The 18,779-nt window shown below is 41.3% G+C and overlaps 1 protein-coding gene across 1 annotated transcript in view; it reads right to left on the bottom strand.

The window, feature by feature from the left end:
* Positions 1–5,591: 5,591 nt before the first annotated feature.
* The window catches only part of CHST15 (carbohydrate sulfotransferase 15), a 47,523-nt gene continuing 34,335 nt past the window's right edge, over positions 5,592–18,779 (bottom strand). Inside the window, exons 5-8 of the mRNA XM_064464347.1 lie at positions 14,419–14,575; positions 10,169–10,325; positions 7,444–7,591; positions 5,592–6,221 (exon numbers count right to left, since the gene is read on the bottom strand). Of these exons, the coding sequence (XP_064320417.1) occupies positions 6,031–6,221; positions 7,444–7,591; positions 10,169–10,325; positions 14,419–14,575 (653 nt within the window). The 3' untranslated portion in view covers positions 5,592–6,030. The remainder of the gene's footprint in view (positions 6,222–7,443; positions 7,592–10,168; positions 10,326–14,418; positions 14,576–18,779) is intronic.

The following is an 18,779-nucleotide window of genomic DNA, read 5'->3' on the forward strand; positions in this document are numbered from 1 at the left end:
GAACAGGTTGCTCTTATCAAAGGACAGCAGTTTTCATGGCTTTCTCTCTCTTATTTCAACATACTAAAGGAGGCATTACCATGTGTAGAGCCAACTAACCACCCTGGCGATTGGGGCTGCCCAGGCAGGACAGCACAGAGGGCACTCCCTTGGCTTCTTCCAGGCCTGGGAGAGCTTCTCTGGAGGGATCTGAGTGTATTTCTGCTTTAATGCCTATTTGATAGCAGTGTGACTGTCCCCTGAATGGGGAGTTGGGAATCAGTCTTCTCGTAGAAGACCTGAGAAAGCAACAGTCACTTAAATGAAGTCAATTCAGGCCCAGAGTAATACATATAAATAAATATACATGTGCTGCGTGTCACCACGAGGGCTGAGCTGAGAAGACAGGAAAGCTGGGAATGATCTAAATTGTATTGCATACTTGTTTGACTCATGGCTGGGTTAAACGCGTCTATAAACCAAGAGAAATAAACACTGAGGTTTCAAACACAATTTTTTTTCTACAAATGCTTTTTTCAAAATTTTGCTGTGGAAGACGATCCAGCTTGGTTGGCTAAACTGTGAGCAGCCACTGATGAGTGATGTCTCACTACTTGTGTAATGCAGGCAGCCCCAAATCTTTGGTCTCTGAGAAACCCAACATGTTCAATAATCAGGATGCACAGGTTTTATCTTCATCAAAAGCTAAATGCCAAGTTATTTGCAAGTCATCTGTGGTTTAGGCCTCTGTGGCCTAAAACAAATAAAGTTTTGGGAACCGCTCTGAGGCTGTTCTTCCACTGCAATGCTCTGAGTACCAGCACGACCCTTCCCTTCCTTCATGCCCATTCATTAGTAGAGGAAGAGATAATTTTGTGAGTGGGCAAGACATACCCAGACTGTGGGAAGACTGTGAATTATTCTGCCCCCCCCCTTTTGATAGTAAATGCAGTGCTGCCCATGTTTTCCTTGGGGAAGATGTCCTGCGCAGCACCTTTGCAGTGCCACCGCTGCCATGCGGTACGCGGTTACCACAGCAACTGCTACTTCATTAGCTAAGCAGCAACTTTAGAGCTCTTAGAGCTGTATTTTCAGCATTTTTGCTCTGGATGGTCCACGTCTGTGACCCATAGCCAAAAGGAGAGTGCGTGTATGGGGAGCCAGGGAATAGGGAGCATTGCAGCATGAGGGATTCTGCTGCTGAGTTTGGGATTCAAACTGAAGACAAAAGGCATGACTTCCCTGGAGGGAGGGCATCAGGTACCAGCCACATTCATATCGTATGTTGAGGCATGTTTTTCCAGGGATTGGAGGGGATAAACCAGTCACATCATGAGCTTGGGACTTCTCAGCTCTGCAAGATGCAGAGGGGGTCAAAAAGCAGTCATCGTGATGTAGCTGAGCACACCAATCTTAAGCCCTCTTCCTGCAGCCTTAGACATCATCGGCAAACAGTGCATTTGGTGGGTGATAACAGAAGGCAGATGGACACCTGGGGAGCCCAGTGCCCCCCTGGGCACAGCCTGGGGGTGCAAGCAGCCCCTGCCCCTGCCAGCCCAGCCGCAGAAGCATCAACACACCTAACCTGCTCAAAGGGACAGCTTTTTCACCAAGCAAATGGATGCTCAGAAATTACAAGGGTGAGGGACAGAAAGCATGTCCTTCCTCTGAAATGTGATACATTTATTACTCTTTGTGTCTCTCCCAAACCTTATTTTCTGCTAATTGTGGCTTAATACATGCACAGCAGGCCTCTAATTTTCAATGGCAGCTTTCAGTCTCGCAGTCCATTAAGCCCCTGCCACATTGGCAATCATTTTAAGGGACTTTCCATTGATTGAGGCAGCGCAGAGCGCCTGCAGAATTTTCACAGCAGCTGTGACTTAAAAGCAGGGGTCCCCAGCTGGACACTGCCAAAGTTGTCAGAGATGAGCCTCTCCCCGACCTCAGCTGCTGATGACACCTTTCTCCTGGTGCATGCAGAGAGCTGGTATGGACAGACGTGTGGATCAAAGCCCTTAGCAGCATCTGTGCAAATGGGGGTTCCCAGGGCACCGTCTGACAGAGGTTTGACAGCTGCTCTGAGCTGACTACTTATTAATAACTAGAAGTACTACTAGAATAACATCACCCAAGAAATTGCCTCAGTGCAGCAGTAAGTGCTGCCTGCTGGCTTGCACTGGTGCTGGCAAATCCCCTGGGAGACTGCAGCACACGTGGGGCTCTGCAGCAGCTCCCCAAGAGGGACCGCAAGGATGCTGGGGCTGTGCGGAGCCCGCGCTTTTCCGTAGGATCCGAAGCTCCTGGGCTGCACTGGAAATTTTATTCCTGTGGTCATCTCATAAGCAGGGGAAAATATTTTTTGGTTTTGCACCTGCCTTTTCTTTTTTCAGTGTAGAAAAAACAAATGCATGCATGTCCACGGCACGAAGTATTGCTCGTGTTGACCACAAGATGGTACTGCAACACAAGCATTTTTGTTAGAAAAATACAGCTGCTCACCAAAGGCACCACTAAACATGCTTGCATTAGGCGTATCTAGCAGGAATAACATTTTGTGACACGCTTGTGCTTTGTATTTAATAAAAGAGCGCTTGGCTTACTTGGAAGATGGATTAATTTCTTGGCAGAAAGATATATTGAGGACCATGACAACTTCGCTGTTTACCTTCAGTTTATTAAGCTGAAGCATACAAGCCTGTGCGCTGGATTCAACAGATAATGTATCATCTTCTGTTTAAACCAGTGCCTGTTTTTCTTAGAAGGAGATCCTTTGTTTTTACTGTGCTTCTTCCAGCCAGCCAACGTGCTTGGTCCAAACACGCAAGGTCTTACAGAAAACACAGGTCACATTCTTCTGCACTAGCAGCGAGAACATTTGGAAACGACCCTATCCTCAGTGCAGTTGCACTCAGGGAAGCTGCACCTTTGCCTGATTACTTTTGTTCCACAGAGATAAGGGGAAACACAGTGTGAGACACGCGTTTTCTGAGCTCTTTGCAAAGAGCCACTGCTATGCTTTGGCAAACATGAAACTATATTGTCTTGATCGTAAGTCAGATTTCTTAGCAAATTACTGTTCCAGGGATGTAGGTCAGCTCAGTGCTACAGTGAATAACAACAAGAATATTGAATTCCTTCACAGCTAGAATTGTAATTGTCAACAGCAAATTAAAGCTAACTGCAAGAACTTGGGTTGAGCCTTACCCTACGTAGAGATTTGCTGTGAGGCTGCGGTGATCACTGAATGGCAGTGGTGCACTGTCTGCTCTGTGGATGAAGAGGGGTCTGACACCCAGCACCATCACATCACTCAAGAAAATCAAATGCTATTTTATTTTATTCTGAGTCACTGGATCAATACTATTTTTACAGTCTGGACTAGAGAGCAACATCCTTGATGCCCTCTTGACAATTAATTTGCTACTTTTTCATATTTAGTCATGCCACAACCCAACAGCTCAAGGTTGCAATGTGTTAAACCAAGAGATCTTACTTTTGAGCTCATGAAAGAGGTGAAGACGTAAACACACCCTCATTGGAGACCTAATTTTTGGAAGGACCACAGGCTCCTGACAGATCATCTATAGCTGTAGCCCCTGCCCCGCGTGTTATTGTGCTACACAAGACATGGTGATACTCAGTGCACCAGCTGCTCTCTGCTGAGCTCACCCACACTCAGGCACATGTGGTCACCACTGTCCACTGTTGTACAGGGAACCTTCAACCTTCCTACTCAGAACTAGGCAAGACCCTGATCTAGCAAGGTGCTGGCTTTGATTCAGCTTAAAGGAGAAATTTTGACCATGAAGCATGTTTTGATTTAGATTATAGACATAGGCAAAGGGCAGAGAGAATCTCCCTGACTGCTGGTGGACTGCATGGGTCTGTTGTCAGAAATTAGAGTTCAGCACCATACATCAGTGTGGCACAAACGTGTGTGTGGTTTTTGTTCATGGAATTAATGCTCAAGCTAAAAGATAATGACAGATACATTCATTAGCTTCTAGGGCTGGTAAGATATCATGAGATCATGGTTGTAGCTGACAACTAAGTGGAAATATTTGACCATAGCAGATCAGGTTAGCAAATATTCTGTATAGAGTTATCCTGACCACACAGTGTTGACACAGCTGGCAGAAATCTTTAGTGTAAACAAACTGTTGACTGGAAATTTTATGTTTGCAAACAGTGGTGAATTCATTCTGATTTTCTGATTCATGCTGCCATGATACTTTTTCTGTACTGGTAAAGTAGTCCATTCTCAGGTGTCTAACCATTTTTGGCCTTTAAGCATTTCTGAACTAGAACAAATCTGTTCTGGTTGTCTAGAACTGCTTCCCTAAATTACTTGCCTTAGGCTTCCCAAACACCAGACACAATCCTTTTTAAACAGTGCATTACCAGTTGGCAAAGGACCTAGAAGTGGACTTCCATTACAAAAAATCTCACGTTATCCATCACATGCACATGTGAGATGTTCAGGATTCATGAAGTTTTCAGCATTAATGCTCAATTTAGAAACACAGGAGGTGACTAACATTTCCCCATGGAGGAGGACAGTGAATAGATACCCTTAGTATTTGTAAATATATTTGTGAATCCACCAGTAAGCTCTGTTGTGGGGTTCAACATAAAGGTTGAAAGGGCACGTGAAGCCAATTATAGATGATCTGTGGGGTTTTAATAACTGCTACAAAGAGACCTGCTTCATTTGACCCACTCAACATGCACTTAGGGAAGAAACAACCTGTTTAGCACTTGAAAGGAAATTATCAACAGGAAGCATTTTCATTTGTTTCTTAAATAGCCCCGACCTTAGGTGGACTATGCTGGCCAATTCTACCTGCAGGAAGACTGGAGACTGTAGCTGACAGTGACCCTTACCACGCATGTTTGAAACCAAATATTGAAATGCTGCACATTTATAATAAAATTTGGCCACTTGAGGCAAATAAAAGCTTCCAGACAGTTGAAAGTTTCTCCATAGCTTTCAAAGTGTTTTTTTCTCGACTTTAACTAGACGTAGACATTTTCCTGAAGAGGGAAGCACATAATGTGCAACTGATTAACATATCCTTTCTCTGGGGATGCAAGATACTGTGCATCCCGTCCATTTATGTATTTAATAAAAATATTTCATAATGATTTTAAAATGCTTATTTCTTTGCAAGGGAGAAGAGTCATTGTGTATGACTGAACAGGAAACTCCATAAAAGCTCTCATGGCCAGCAATGGCCTTTACATCAAGGCCATTAGTGGTTTCCTGGGAAAATGTGTGATATGAATAGATGGTATGTGTTTGTATTTACAGGAACAAAATATGGAAGAAAATGGATTTGTTATGCTGAACACTGAATGTGGCCTGTTGTTTAGATTTTGGTCATCCATTCTTACCTGGAATATATTTTTTTAATTTTTAATATATTTTTTTTTACAATAACTGTGGCTAGGAAAGTCCATTTATCTTGAAGATATAAATTAGACTTGGAAATTTATGTAAATGCAATTTTCCTTTATCTTTGTTTCAAAATTATGGAAACATAAAAAAACCTTAGTGCAACTGAAGAACATTTGTGAATATGCTGACAAAAAGAAACAAAATTTTAGGCTGAATTCAATTAAAAATTTTAATGACTAAATGACATTGATAGTTTGAAAAAATGAATGAATAACATATATTGAAAATGAGATTATAAGCATAACTGTAGGAAACTGATGCTAATTCCATGTTGCAGCATCTTAGAGAAGGTTAAACTTCAACATCCCCATGGAGAGTGTAAGACATCGTCTTTGTACTAATGCTTTTCCACTCTACTCTTTTGCCGGGGTAAAAGAAGTTGCGATAAACTGATAAGCAAGATGCTTTACATTCTCACAAGGAAAATGTGGTATAACTGTCATGAATTGTGCTGACTGAAGGTGAGAGTCTCAGCTCATCAATCGGCTTCTCTTTGGAATGGGAAAAATGTAAATATCCACGCACAAAAATAGAATTTAAAAAAATAAAAACTCCTTTAAGCACTGTATTTGTGGCACTAAATTTACATATTATGTCCTCTTCCATAAAAAAGCATCATCAAAAAGAACTTGTGCCAGTTTTGTATTAAAAGGCCTATAGAAATCTCTTAAAATTGCCTTTGTTGTTGGTAGCATAGGTCCCAGACTTCTGTCTTCAGGTCGTCTAGTGTTTGATGCAGGACTCTTTGTAATCAGAGCTTCTTGTTTCTCACTTAGAGGTCCTGTGGAAAAATGGAATATTATCTTAAAATATTTCACAAAAAAATGCCCATGCTAAAAGGGACAAATGACTAACTCAGAAGGTTTGCCAAGAGAAGACAAATGGAATTTGTGTTAGCAGCGATGATGCTTCAGAATATTGAATACAGGCTTAGATTAGCAAAATAAATCACTGTTAGTAAATATGGAAATAGTACTTTTTCCTTTCACATTAATTAATCATCTCTACAAGAAGCATAAATAATTTCTGGAGGAAAAAAATTGTTTTCAGAAAACAACTATGACATTGAAAACCACTTCCGGTCCATTTTGGGGCCGTAATTATTTCATATTATTTTTGCTTTTTATGATGTGAGTTGGTTAATACCTGGCAGAAACTCCACAAGCCTTATTCATGTAAGCCCTTTTTTTGTGTGTTTTTGAGGTTGTCAGTGGGATCAAAGTTGTACATACAGGTACAGCGATGCCCCTAGTCCAGGAATAAATGTAAGCCCCTGACATCGTACTTCAGCAAGATAGCAACCTAGAGAATTTTCCAGCATAAACCATATTCAGGAAGAAGATGCCAAGCTCTTCATCTGTTCAATCTGCTACATTCAAACTTTCCCATCATCTAGACCAGTGTTTGGACCAGCCAGACTATTTTGCAGCCACATTTTCATCCTCTTGCTACTGTCAAATCAACATTGAGCAACATTTTGTCTGCCAGTGTTTCTCTGAGGATTAGCAACAGATGTCTCAATCAACACAGCAAAAACATGATTTCCCCCTTCTCCGCAGCTAGAAGTGCAACCTTTCATCATACTCAGATTTAGATTCTGGATTGGTCCATGCTGGCAACAGCATGCACACCACGGTCGCACTTCAGTTAGTTTAAATTGCGTGGGATAGCTCTTGCACCTATGCAAGCCCATGACAAACAAGCCCTGACTGCCTGACTGCCTTCAGAAGCAGGACTGGCTTCCGTATGGTAAGACATATCTCTACATTCTGAGTGGTTGTAATTTTTTTTTCTTAATGTAGTCTTATTAAGCTCTTCTAACACCAGCTTTTCTATGGGAATTTGGGAATTTTCATTTTGCTTGACTCCAGGCAACAAGATTAACGCACCCTTCAAGACAGTGTCCCATCTGTTTTATCTCTTAATAAAGCTAAACTGACCTAGAAGAAGGGTAATAATGATTCTTTTTTACACTTATCTGAAAATAGCCAGAAGACACCTACCCAGATCCAGGAACTGGAACACCATGTGCATGGTGTATTTCACATTTGATGCATGGTCCTCCAAGCGAAGAACGAGTATCTGATCTTTGTTAAAAACTGTCAGCCAGTCCAAAAGATACACAACATAGAGCCCAACCTGTAACCTTACCTGTAAGCACAGAAAAACCAAACCAAACCAAACAAAAATTAATTCATCTTACACCATTCTAGCAGTAACAAATAAATGCTCACCCCTGTCTTCTAGGCAAAAATCCCAAACGTGCCTTTGAGAAACCATGAAAAGACAGTATCTGATCATTTTTTAATATTCCTCGTTTTTAGCGCAGCTTAAGGAAATCTTTGCACATGGCCTTTCTACTGGTTAGAGATGTCATTTTACTTGGGGCTCAGCTGTGCACGTGCTGCATCAGCCACAGGTCTGTGTAAAAGCGCTGCACAGAGACAACCACCCACAGAAAGATGCTCGGCCACCTCACCTGCACGCTTGGGATGACCCAGCCTTCATGAAGACACTGAGGGCTTTTTTCAGCCCCTGGATGAACAGCTGTGGAAGGGGAGATGCTAAGTCCTGCTACCCTCTTCAGGCCCTCAGGCTGCTTATATCACCTTGGTTATCAGCCGCACCAGATCATGCTGCTGAGTAGTACAAATACTCTGATTTGGTGTCAGAAATTAGAGTTGGGTGTATTTGCCCGATCCTCTGATTGCAATCATTAGATTTAGATCTAAGCTACAGCAGCAGTGGCTGCTAGACAGTGTTAATGGTGGTTGTAATGCCTGAGTATGCAATGAGAGTGCCAGAGCATGTTAGACCAGAGATGCAAAAAGGCAGTTTTCCAGCCTGTCCAAAATCTCTGTTTTTCTTCCCTCCTCAATCTTACATAACAAGTTGAACAGAAAAAGGGTAGCCCAGCGTTCTCAAAAGTCCAACCTCCAACTGTGCTTATAAATATTTTTCTAAATCCCTTCAGGCTCAGAAGAGAGAAACACGAATCCCAAGTCATAATGATCTTTCATAAAAGGGACTTAACATCTTCAAGTCGCATTACAGCAGAACCAAAAAAGTCAGATAACAACAGATTCTTTTGCTTCTTACACTGACTCGTGTGATCCGTAAATTCCAGTAAAATAAGCCATAGTTTGTATTATTGCTAAGTCACTGTTATCATAATGTACGATTCTCATGTGTGTCTTTGGCTGCTTATAATATTAAGCTCCCATGTTTTGCTAAACAACTTATTTATATATGTGCTACACATCACAGGGCATCAGTAGAGTTTCCCAAGACGTTGCCTTCTCCATAATATCCACATCTGGACTTTCTGTTTGGTCACCCTGGCTCGGCATGCCTTTCTCTGGGTAATACGCTTTTCACTGACTCTAAGTGAGGAAAAGCTGACAAACGCTTTTCTTTACAGCTTAGCATCTATCAGCAGCGACAAGGTCTGTGACACCTCCCTTGTTGCAGAAATACATTAACAAGTAGCGAAAGAAAATTCTTTTGGTGTAGTCGCACAATTAGCAATCTAATGAGCTCACCAGGGAAAACAATCCCTAGCTTTTCAATAACACATAACAGACTTTAGCAACGTGGCTGAAGAAGCAGCTAAAAAAAGCCCACATAGGAGCACAGTTAGTATTTGTGTTTCACTACAAACACCTGCTTGTGGCTCTCTGGAAAGAGGCATCCTCTGCTCACTTTCAAAAGTATCTTCTTCAGAGGGCTACCCAGGACAACAAGTGACGAATGGTTCTGCACTCTGAGGACGAAGATAAGAGGAAAATCTTTCCTTCTGGTTCTCTCCCTGCTTTTTTTCCCCCCATGCTGGAAGAAATGCATTTGTGCAAGCAAATGGCTGTAAAATACTATGATACTCGTGTCTGTGGAGGTCCTGGAGGCTGCCATCGAAGGGTAGCAGCTCCAGTCTGCCAAAGTAAGTACGGGGAATGTCCTGTTTGCCCTACTGCTGCGGGCCTAAAGCCTGTGCAGTACTTACTTATGGTTATTTTAACAAGCGGAGGAGGCAATAACTTCACCCCAGAGACAAAGGAGGGAAGTATTCCCTCTGAGTCCTTTACAGCCTGCACAAATAAAATAGGACTGAATGGCAAACTGGCCAAATGTGATACTTCAAGTCAATCTCCTCCATATTTTCCTCCCCCCTCAAGCAAAATTTGAAGTAATTTCTACTCTAAAAATGTGAATTTTGGAATACGGAGCCTGTAATACTTATAGAAAGTGCTGGCAGGGGAATGGATATTTCCTTTTATAATTTTCTGATGCACACAATTTAAAAAAAAAAAAAAAAGGTTTTATCTAGTTATTGGTAGCCTTTTCTTGAGAAAGAATACATAATTTATTCCGATTTTGAGGCAATTTCATACCACAAAGATCCTTGCCAGAGCTACTTTTTGGAAGTATCTGCAAAAAGCTTACACATTAAACTGTAATCTTCACTAAATGTGCTCTCCATACACTTGCACAATAGAAAGACTGTATTATTACTGTTGGCATTCATCAGGGAACAGACTGAGGAGACAGCTGAGCCAGTACATCAGCTTTTACATGCTTACATATATATTTATGTCATCCGCTTTACAAAGGAAAAGGGAGAAAAAGTTTTATTTCTTGATGTTTATTTGCATGGTATTTCGGTATTTTAATAACCTTGACACAATGTACCATCAAACAAGCAAGGAATCAAATGTTCTTGGAAATACGTACAGGCATGGCATTGTTCAGGGTGTTGTTGTAGACACAGGCTCTCAGTGAGTAATCCAGCATGCAATTTTCAAACAGCTGCAGTGATTCTGCCACTTTTTCATGAAAATCTTCCACAGATTTATTAGCACTTGCAAAGTACAGATAATCGGAGTACAATCTGCAAATGAGATGTAAGTAAATGGCAGAGGAAATGAAAGAAGATTTATTTACATGACAATGGCAATCAGTTACATGAATTGAGGGAAAGGGTACATGTGTGTAACACTTTCCCACCAACAGCCTTTTCAGCTAGTGGCACATTTTCTATTCATTTTGATGGGTTTTGGCTCACAGTAACATCCACTCCAGGGAATTGCTAAACATCATCCCCGCTTTCAAGGTCAGCATCCATTGAGGACCTGACCCTAGTAATTGTGCAAGCCAATATTTTCTCCTGAAGGCAAACTCTTCCAATGTATATACTTTAAATTTGTGTTATCTATGAACAGTGGAACTGGTCTCAGCTGGCATTGGAACCCCTTTATAGTTGGTGTTCCACGCTGCCATGGATAGAAACACTCCTCATATGAAAAGTTGAAATCAAAACCAACAGAGGAATGGGATGGGTTAGAAAGTGATTTTTATGTAATTACCAAGCTGGCCATCATCAAAAATAGGAAAGAGGCCAGATTACCTAGTTTTTGCAGAGAGCTCCCCCTCCAATCCCATATTGCTTCTATGTTGACTTTCCGTCAAAACCTCCCAATTTATAGCATTGCACCTCTTGGTTTCTTCAAGCTCAAATACTACAGCTAGGCGAATGGTTCGTATTCATGCTACAGACTCTAGTGCTGCATTCCCCGAGCAGTCCCACCTCTATTTTGAGGACAGCAGGACATGGCCCCATGTAAATTGGCAGCTTGCAGGCAAGCATCAGCCGCTGCCGTGAGCAAGAACCACCAGCAACAGGAATTTCTCCAAGTCACAGCAGAGGAGTAGTCCCTCATAGCACATCTTCGGCACAAGTTTTACAATTGCTTAATATCACAAAAAAAAAATATTATCTTAATTCAAGTCCCTTTGCATTGTGGCGAGGAAACAACCCAAAACCTACAGGCAACAAAATACCTACTTTAGCTTTAACCCCTGAAACCTTGATTAAACTTTTCAAAGAAAAGCGTGGTTCAGAGAGACAAAGGAAATGCTCTGACGTGGCATAAATATTAAACTGCAAATAATCCACTGAACTTGATATTTTAATTTTCTTTCAATATTTTAATTTTCTTTCAATATTTTAATTTTCTTTCAATATTTAGGCTTACAAACTATGACCAGAAGTGTAGTATTTTGGAGGCAGTTTTGTTACACTTGAGAAGTCACTTCCCCAAGTGTGTTTGCAGCACAAATATTATGCATCCATAGCACCCACCTCGACACAATTCCAGAAATACTAGATATCATTCAGCTTCTTTCAAAAAATACAGGTGTCTAAGAAACAACCTAAAAATTCAATTTATTTAGGTCTTATTTTATACCTGAAGTAACCTTTTGTATTGCACTTTATTTATTTTTTAACTTCCCTAGATTTCCACAGGTACTTAAAAATTCATCATTTAATTTAGAAAGTTTAGGCCCTAATCCAGCAAAGCACTTAAGCACAGGAATAGCTCCTCTGCACTCATTATTTATGTTAGTGTTTTGCAAGAACAGGATTTTAATTCCCATATGAAACAAATGAAGCCTCTCTGTTCATTTAAAGAGGCAGAAAAAGGATGCATTTGTTGCAGGATACTTTTAATTCAATTTTTAAAAGAAAAATCACAGCAAATTATAAAAGACGAGGCAGAGGCATTCAGTGTTATCTATAGGAGTCACCAACTAAGAAAGACAAAGACTCTGATTTTTATCCAGTTCTTCCCAGTCTGGCAAATGCACTTCAGACAGTTTTCTTTAAATGAAAAATCTCCATCTCGGGGCAGAGGGAGGGTAACAGGCTTAGACCAGACCGGTCAGACATCCTCTTTCAAAGTGATGCCCACCAGTGCTTGAGGACCACAGCCATGGCACCGCGCGTGTCCTCACCCTCTGCAATGGCAGATCTTGGGTCCCTCATGCTGCACCCACCAAAGAGCCACCCCCCCAGCGCAGGGTACGAGGACGAGCTGGGGAGAAGCTAAGGGACAAAGGCAGCCAACTTCAGCTAAATTAGGCATTAAACAGTATCCCCTGCTTGCAGAAAAGCGTGTTCATCAACAAGACTTGGGCTTGCCCAGCTTGTCCCAGGGATGGCAGGGCCAACTGCTCCTGGCAGAGCAGGTGAAAAGCTTCTTGCTGGGGGAAATCAGCCAGCAGGCACCACGTACACCATGGGCCCAGATGCAATCTTATTTAAAAAGGTTTAATATGACTGTGTAGTTTTTCTAATCATCCATTAAAATAAACACATAATTTTAAAGACTTGCTGACATCTTATGGAAAACTATATTCTTGAAGACATGTTTTCTCTCTGCAGGCAGTTGAGATTTTCTGTATTTCTTTCCATCTCTTTTTAATTCTGGGGACATCTGCCTGGAAATAAGACCTTTGCTGATCAGGATTTCAGCTGTTCTGGCTACTTGAACTCATTACTCTCAATCACCATCCATTACAATGAAATACTGATGCCACTGACACCCACCCTCACAAACCTTGATGTCCTCCAAATATCCCCCATTGGGGGATACACCAGACCCTGTGCAGGTTAGATCAGACCCTGTCCCCTGGCTACCACAGAGTTGCTGCTCCAGCGCCCTGCATCGCTGGTGGAGCTGCCCAGGCTGCCCCTTCTGCCACGGCTGCTTTTGCTCCTGCAGTTCAGATGAGCTATCAGCAACAAGGTCATAGGGAATTGTAAACAAAACTAAACCAATTTAGCATAAATACAGTGAAGGAGATGAAGCTGACTTTTTATCTCACCCTTATTAAAGCTGGCAAAGAGCTACACCCACGTTACAGAGGGTGGCTAAAGCAATCAGGGTATTTGTCGGTAATTTACACGAGGAAGCCACTTCAGCCAGCAATCTTGCATAAAATTACCACCTGTTAAATCCTGAGGTCAGGAGATGCCATTCAAAGTTGAGAACTGTATCTCCTGACATAGGAGCTGGGAAGCACTCGCACAGCTCTGCCTCTCACCAGTAGCCATCTCCTACCATCAGGGAAGCCTATCAAGGAGCATCCGCCCCTTCGCACCGCCAAGTCACTCTGGGCAGCTGCTGGGCAGTGGGGCATGGGCTGCCTGTACAAACACCCCGTGCCTGCCCTTCTCCCCTCACCAGAGTCCTGGTCCCCATCATCATCGGCATCCCCTTCTCTTTGCTGGCTCTTTCTGGGGCTTTCCCCTTGAGCACTGACCTAGCCCTAAGTATCCTGAATATCTCTACGGAGCTACAGAGAGAAGCAATTCACGCCCCCTTGGTCTGATCCTTTTAGACTCTGCCTCCATCCCCTCCACCCTCCCCATTACCCTCATCATTATCATCCTCCATCAGAGGACACGTTGGAAAGAAATGCCCTAGAAATCTGGAGGAAGGCTGGGGAGGAAAAAGTGAAAGGCAAGTGAAAAGGACATTCATGGCTAACACAGTGAAGAACCGTTCAAGAACAGCCCACCCCTCTGCAAAAGTAGAGCCCTTCCACTGCGGGCAGTCAGGAAGACCAAGGATGAACTCCTAAGCAGCTGTCAGCTGTGCAAGCTAAAATTGTCTAGGGAAGCTTTACGAGTGTTGCACCAAGTGTTTTTAAGATTTAAAGAAGTTTGTATCGTTTGCTGACTCTGGAGTTATTTGCAATCTTTTAATCATTTTGAACAGTATGCCCCTTGAAGACACAAACTTTATTATTTAACATTTAACACTGAAGTACTTCACAGGACCACTTATGCTGACATGTAAATGCCTAGTGAGCCCTGCTGAGAACCAGGGCATATTAGCTCAGGTAACGGAGTTATATTGCTTTTGGCAACGTATAAATTATTTTTTTCAGAGTAGCTGAGGTGTCCATGCACGGCACTTGCTGTAGCATTTACACTCATGCGCTCCTCTCTAAAACACTATCACAACTACATATGCCAAAATAAACAGAAAAAAACCCTTTGGCAGCTCTCATCATAAACCAAGTAACTCTGTGAAATACCATGTGAACGCTTATTTGTATCCAAGAGAGTGAGAGGAATAAAATTATTATTGTAAGAAAATGTTATTGCATACTTTAGCGACGTGATCCTTGCTCACCTTTCAACAGGATCTCTCAGCATGATGATAAGTTTGGCATTTGGTTGGAAGGCATGGATAAAATCCTGGATTAAGAAGGGAGGTTCTCCTTCAGTACTGTTGTCATAAAAGAAAATCCAAGCGTTGTTGTCCCACATTGTTGAGGCACTGGCTTCCCCTAAAAATTAAAAGCATCTCTGCTAGTAACTCACTCCATTCTTTGTACTGCAGTGGAAATCAGATTAATTGTGAACCGGTGTAGACTGTTTAAAATTGACTCTATTAATTTCAAACATACCTTGGTTCTTGCAAATTGATTTGGCTAACGCTCCCCAGAGCCAGAGCATTCACACTGCCTCGTACCTTTGTGAATGTAGCGGTGGTTAAGGCAGGTTTTACGTAATTCCACCTGAAATATTACTGTCCGCTAACCACACTGCTTCCTGTTAGTGGTTAACACATGCAAATGTATTTGATTTGGGCTGGAACAGACTGCTCAGGGTTTTGCCCCATCCTCCAGCGAGGAGGCAGGTCTCGTCGCTGCCGAAGACCTGCCGTGCTCTCCGTAGCACCCCAAGGGTTGGTTTTAATGCTTCTCATCTCAGAGAAGTGGCTAACAAATTGTACAGTTTGACACAAACTAAAGAAAAAAAGTGGAAACCAGCACTCCAGTGGATCAACAGTGTTTAGAACATAAACAGGAGAGTCGGTGAGCACATAGGAAATACTAAAAAAATGTGCACCAGCGAGCTGAATTGTGTCACTGCTGTTTGAAACATCCCTTTTTGAGAATTAGCCATTAACAGAACTTTTTTATATTACTATTCACGTAGATTAAGTCAAATGTAAGTATTTAGTAAATATTAGACAAAAGAAGCAGCCTATAAAATAAATAATACATTTAGTTAAATGCCAGATTCTGGTATCTTTAGTTTCTGAAGACGTTTACTCTGAAAGTAATGCTACAGGGAGAAACACAATCAGTGACATCTCTGCCAGACAAGGTATATGATGCTTCAGCTGCTAAATAAGTGATTTGATATGATGTTTTGAATTGTGTGATCTTCCCTGTTTTTTTAAGTAATACTGGCTATTATGTGGCACACCACCATCTAATAAAACATATACAGAAGCTTTTTGGAAACTTCCACTCTTTGACAATCTAATGAGATAATTCTTGTTAATGAGGTTTTTTGAATCAAAAGGAATGAGATGAAAAAATAATAATGTTGTAGGCTTAGAGACTTGCACATGACTTCCTTTTTTTTCCTCTCTCCTGGGAAACTCCAATAAAGATTTTAAAAGATGGCCAGAACACAACATGAAATATGTACTGGCTCCAAACTCCAGCTTAACATAATGTGATTCATTAATAAAGTCTGGGAGTTATTAGAAAACACATTAATCTTCTGTCATGTTCATTTTGCCTCTTTTCAGGAGGAGGAGATCAGGTCCATTGGCTAAAGATGGGTGCCCACAACAGCCCTGCTTTTCCATTCTAAATTAATTAGCCAAAGCACTGCCTAATCATTGGTGGGCTTTGACTTGTCAACTGAAACTCAATTAGCCCAGCTCCCACACTGGGTGAAGCAGAAACACAAAAGACTATACACAGGACAAGAGCTGAGATAGCCGTACCACAAAGGCATCGGGCAGCTATTTCTGTGCTATCGGAAGATGGTATAATGCAAATGGGCATGAGCACTTGCATACGTGGATTTACAGAAGAGTACGCTCCAGGGACGAGAGCGACCTTGGAAAGTCACTGCTGTATCTCCGTGACCAGAATGGCTAGGCTTAAACTGCTCCCTCAGAAATGTTTGCTCAAACCATGCCAAAGATTAAAGTCTATGACCTCATCGAGCCATCTATTCCTCTCTAGAATAGCTTTTATGATCTTCCCTCATACTCCTCTGCTCTGTAGACCTCTGATCACATTTGAGGCTCTATTGGATTTATTCCAATTAGCTCATATATAGTGACCAGACTTAAGAACATCTGCTTACATGTGTGCTATCTGACCTAAACAAAATCAGTGCATTTACACATAAATGGCCAGATTCCCTTAGCATCACAGACCAGACCACTCCACAGAAATTGTTGCAGCTGGATCAGCTGCCACCTCCAACATGCTGCAGGCAGCGCACAAGCAAGGGAAGATCACAGGCACACAACTGATTTGTGCTAAAGCATTAACAGGGACTGAGGGTGCTGCTCTAATGCAGTCAGTTCAGGACAGCCTGCATTCCCAAACCCAGATGACTGTAAAGAATCGGGGGGGGTGGAGGGGAGGGATGGGGGGTGGTGTTAAGAAAAAACCCAACCCAATCATCCTGGTCTCTGCTGACCCTTATAATTTTTAGTTCCTGAAGCAGCCAAAAATACTGCTGACAATTTAACAGTGTTCCTTTCTGTTTTGTAATACAGATTAAGTATCTGCAAAGAGAGTGAGCCATACGAAACATGAGATAACTTAATCACTGCTATAGTAATTACATCAAATCACTGCAGTGCAACCAGGAATATATTAATTTTAATATGGACTTGAAGAACATATGAATTACTAAATTGTCTAAAGAATAGATGTATAACCTCTTTATTCCATCATTAATGGATTAAAGTCATACTGTGTTTTCACAAGACATTCCTCTGAATTTATCCTATTAATGATCACAAATAAACAAGTCCTGCTCAGACTGCTTCGGGCTAGATCAGAGAAGTCCTCTTTGGTTCGTCTCTAAGCATATGGCTTTTTTGGGAAAATGCAATTATTACCCACTAAGTATAATATTCAAAGAAGCTTAACTTTTCAAAATAATGTAACATGATGAACTACTGAAACGTTTATAGATTTAATTTTATTTTTCTTTCTAGTCATCTGAAATAAGAAAATGGAGGATTCTAAGCAAACCTGACGTTCATACAGATTCATTTCAGACTAGCTAGCTTTTTTTTGTTTTTTACCAAGGTCATAAGAGGCAGACTTAATGAGTATAATCATTCAGGACTTTTCCTGCAAACTTAATAAGAAAAGTGAACAGAACATTAATGAAACAAGAAATGAGACTACAGGAAAAAGAAACACAAAATGAACTCCAGAAAAAGCTCTAACAGGAGGTAAATAATCAAAGATGTACGTTGCCAATTAGATTAGTGAATTTAATTAGTATAAGCACTTCACCCATGAAAGGACAGGAGATATTATTGAAAGTAGGAGGAAAATCTGCAGATGTCCTTGATGGCAACATTTCTTAGGACCCTGTCTTGCAAATTTTGCTCAATGTTGAATATTTAATAAAGTGAATAATAGACTTAAATGGAAGCCAACAATAGGTTAAAATTTTTTGGTTAGAATAAGACAAAAAAATTATTCTGAGGGTATTCCCTGTGAGGGCAGGCAGCAAAAATCTTGTCTCCATTTTCTGTAGAATAATCACTTCAGGCCTACTTGAAAAGTCTCTTTTCAACAGGGAACCATCTCTTGCACAACTAGTATTTTCAAGGAATGTGTCTGGTTTCCCTGGGAAATTTTGAGATGATGAAGTAAGACTGCTAAAACCCTCTTCCCCCTCAGTTTTCTGGTTTTAGCAGACAGCAAAAGCAGAATTTAGAGATTTCTGCCAATATTCTTCATGGGCACTCTAAACCAGTGGCACCATGGACTACAGTGGATGAGCATGATGGATTGATCACTGTGTGTCTGGGAAAGCAATCCAGGGAACCCTCCCTAGATCCCAGTCCTAACCATGGACTTCATAAGATACAACTCAACGGCATTTCTAAACCATTTCTAATACTAATCAGGTAATTTAATATCAACTGAAAATGTGAGATTATCTTCAAATAGTATCCTGTACCATGCCTCTAGGTTCCACACCTGAAAAAAAATACTGCACAAGATAGCTTCAACTTGACTCTGTATATTATTGCTCTTGAAACTTGCATTATCTTTGTGGTTAATGAAGCTGCTCAGGTGTTTAATAATTTTTATTTAAGTCCACCGTAGGCTACATAGGGATGATGACGCAAAAAACGGTGGTCCTTCTTCCTACATGCATCTTATGTTGGAGCTTGAGAAGAGCCGCTTAGAGCTGTGTTGCTATCATGGAAACCGTCTCCAGGTGGCTACAGGATTCCTACAGCATCTATTTTACTTTGTAAAACCACAATTAGCATGTTATCCCAGTCACACGGCTACAGCATTTAAACCTGAGGCTGCAATCCAGTGGCTACACGTAAATCCTTCGTAAAGAAAACAAAATGAGAACATTTGAAGGAGCCACCAAGGTCATTCTCACTTTTTTTTTTTTTAAGATTTAATTAAATGCTGATACTCATCAGATATTTATTGCTTTCTCAGGCATTTTCTAGAGATAATAAAC

This window comes from Phalacrocorax carbo, chromosome 12 (assembly GCF_963921805.1).
Source record: "Phalacrocorax carbo chromosome 12, bPhaCar2.1, whole genome shotgun sequence".
Taxonomy (NCBI): domain Eukaryota; kingdom Metazoa; phylum Chordata; class Aves; order Suliformes; family Phalacrocoracidae; genus Phalacrocorax; species Phalacrocorax carbo.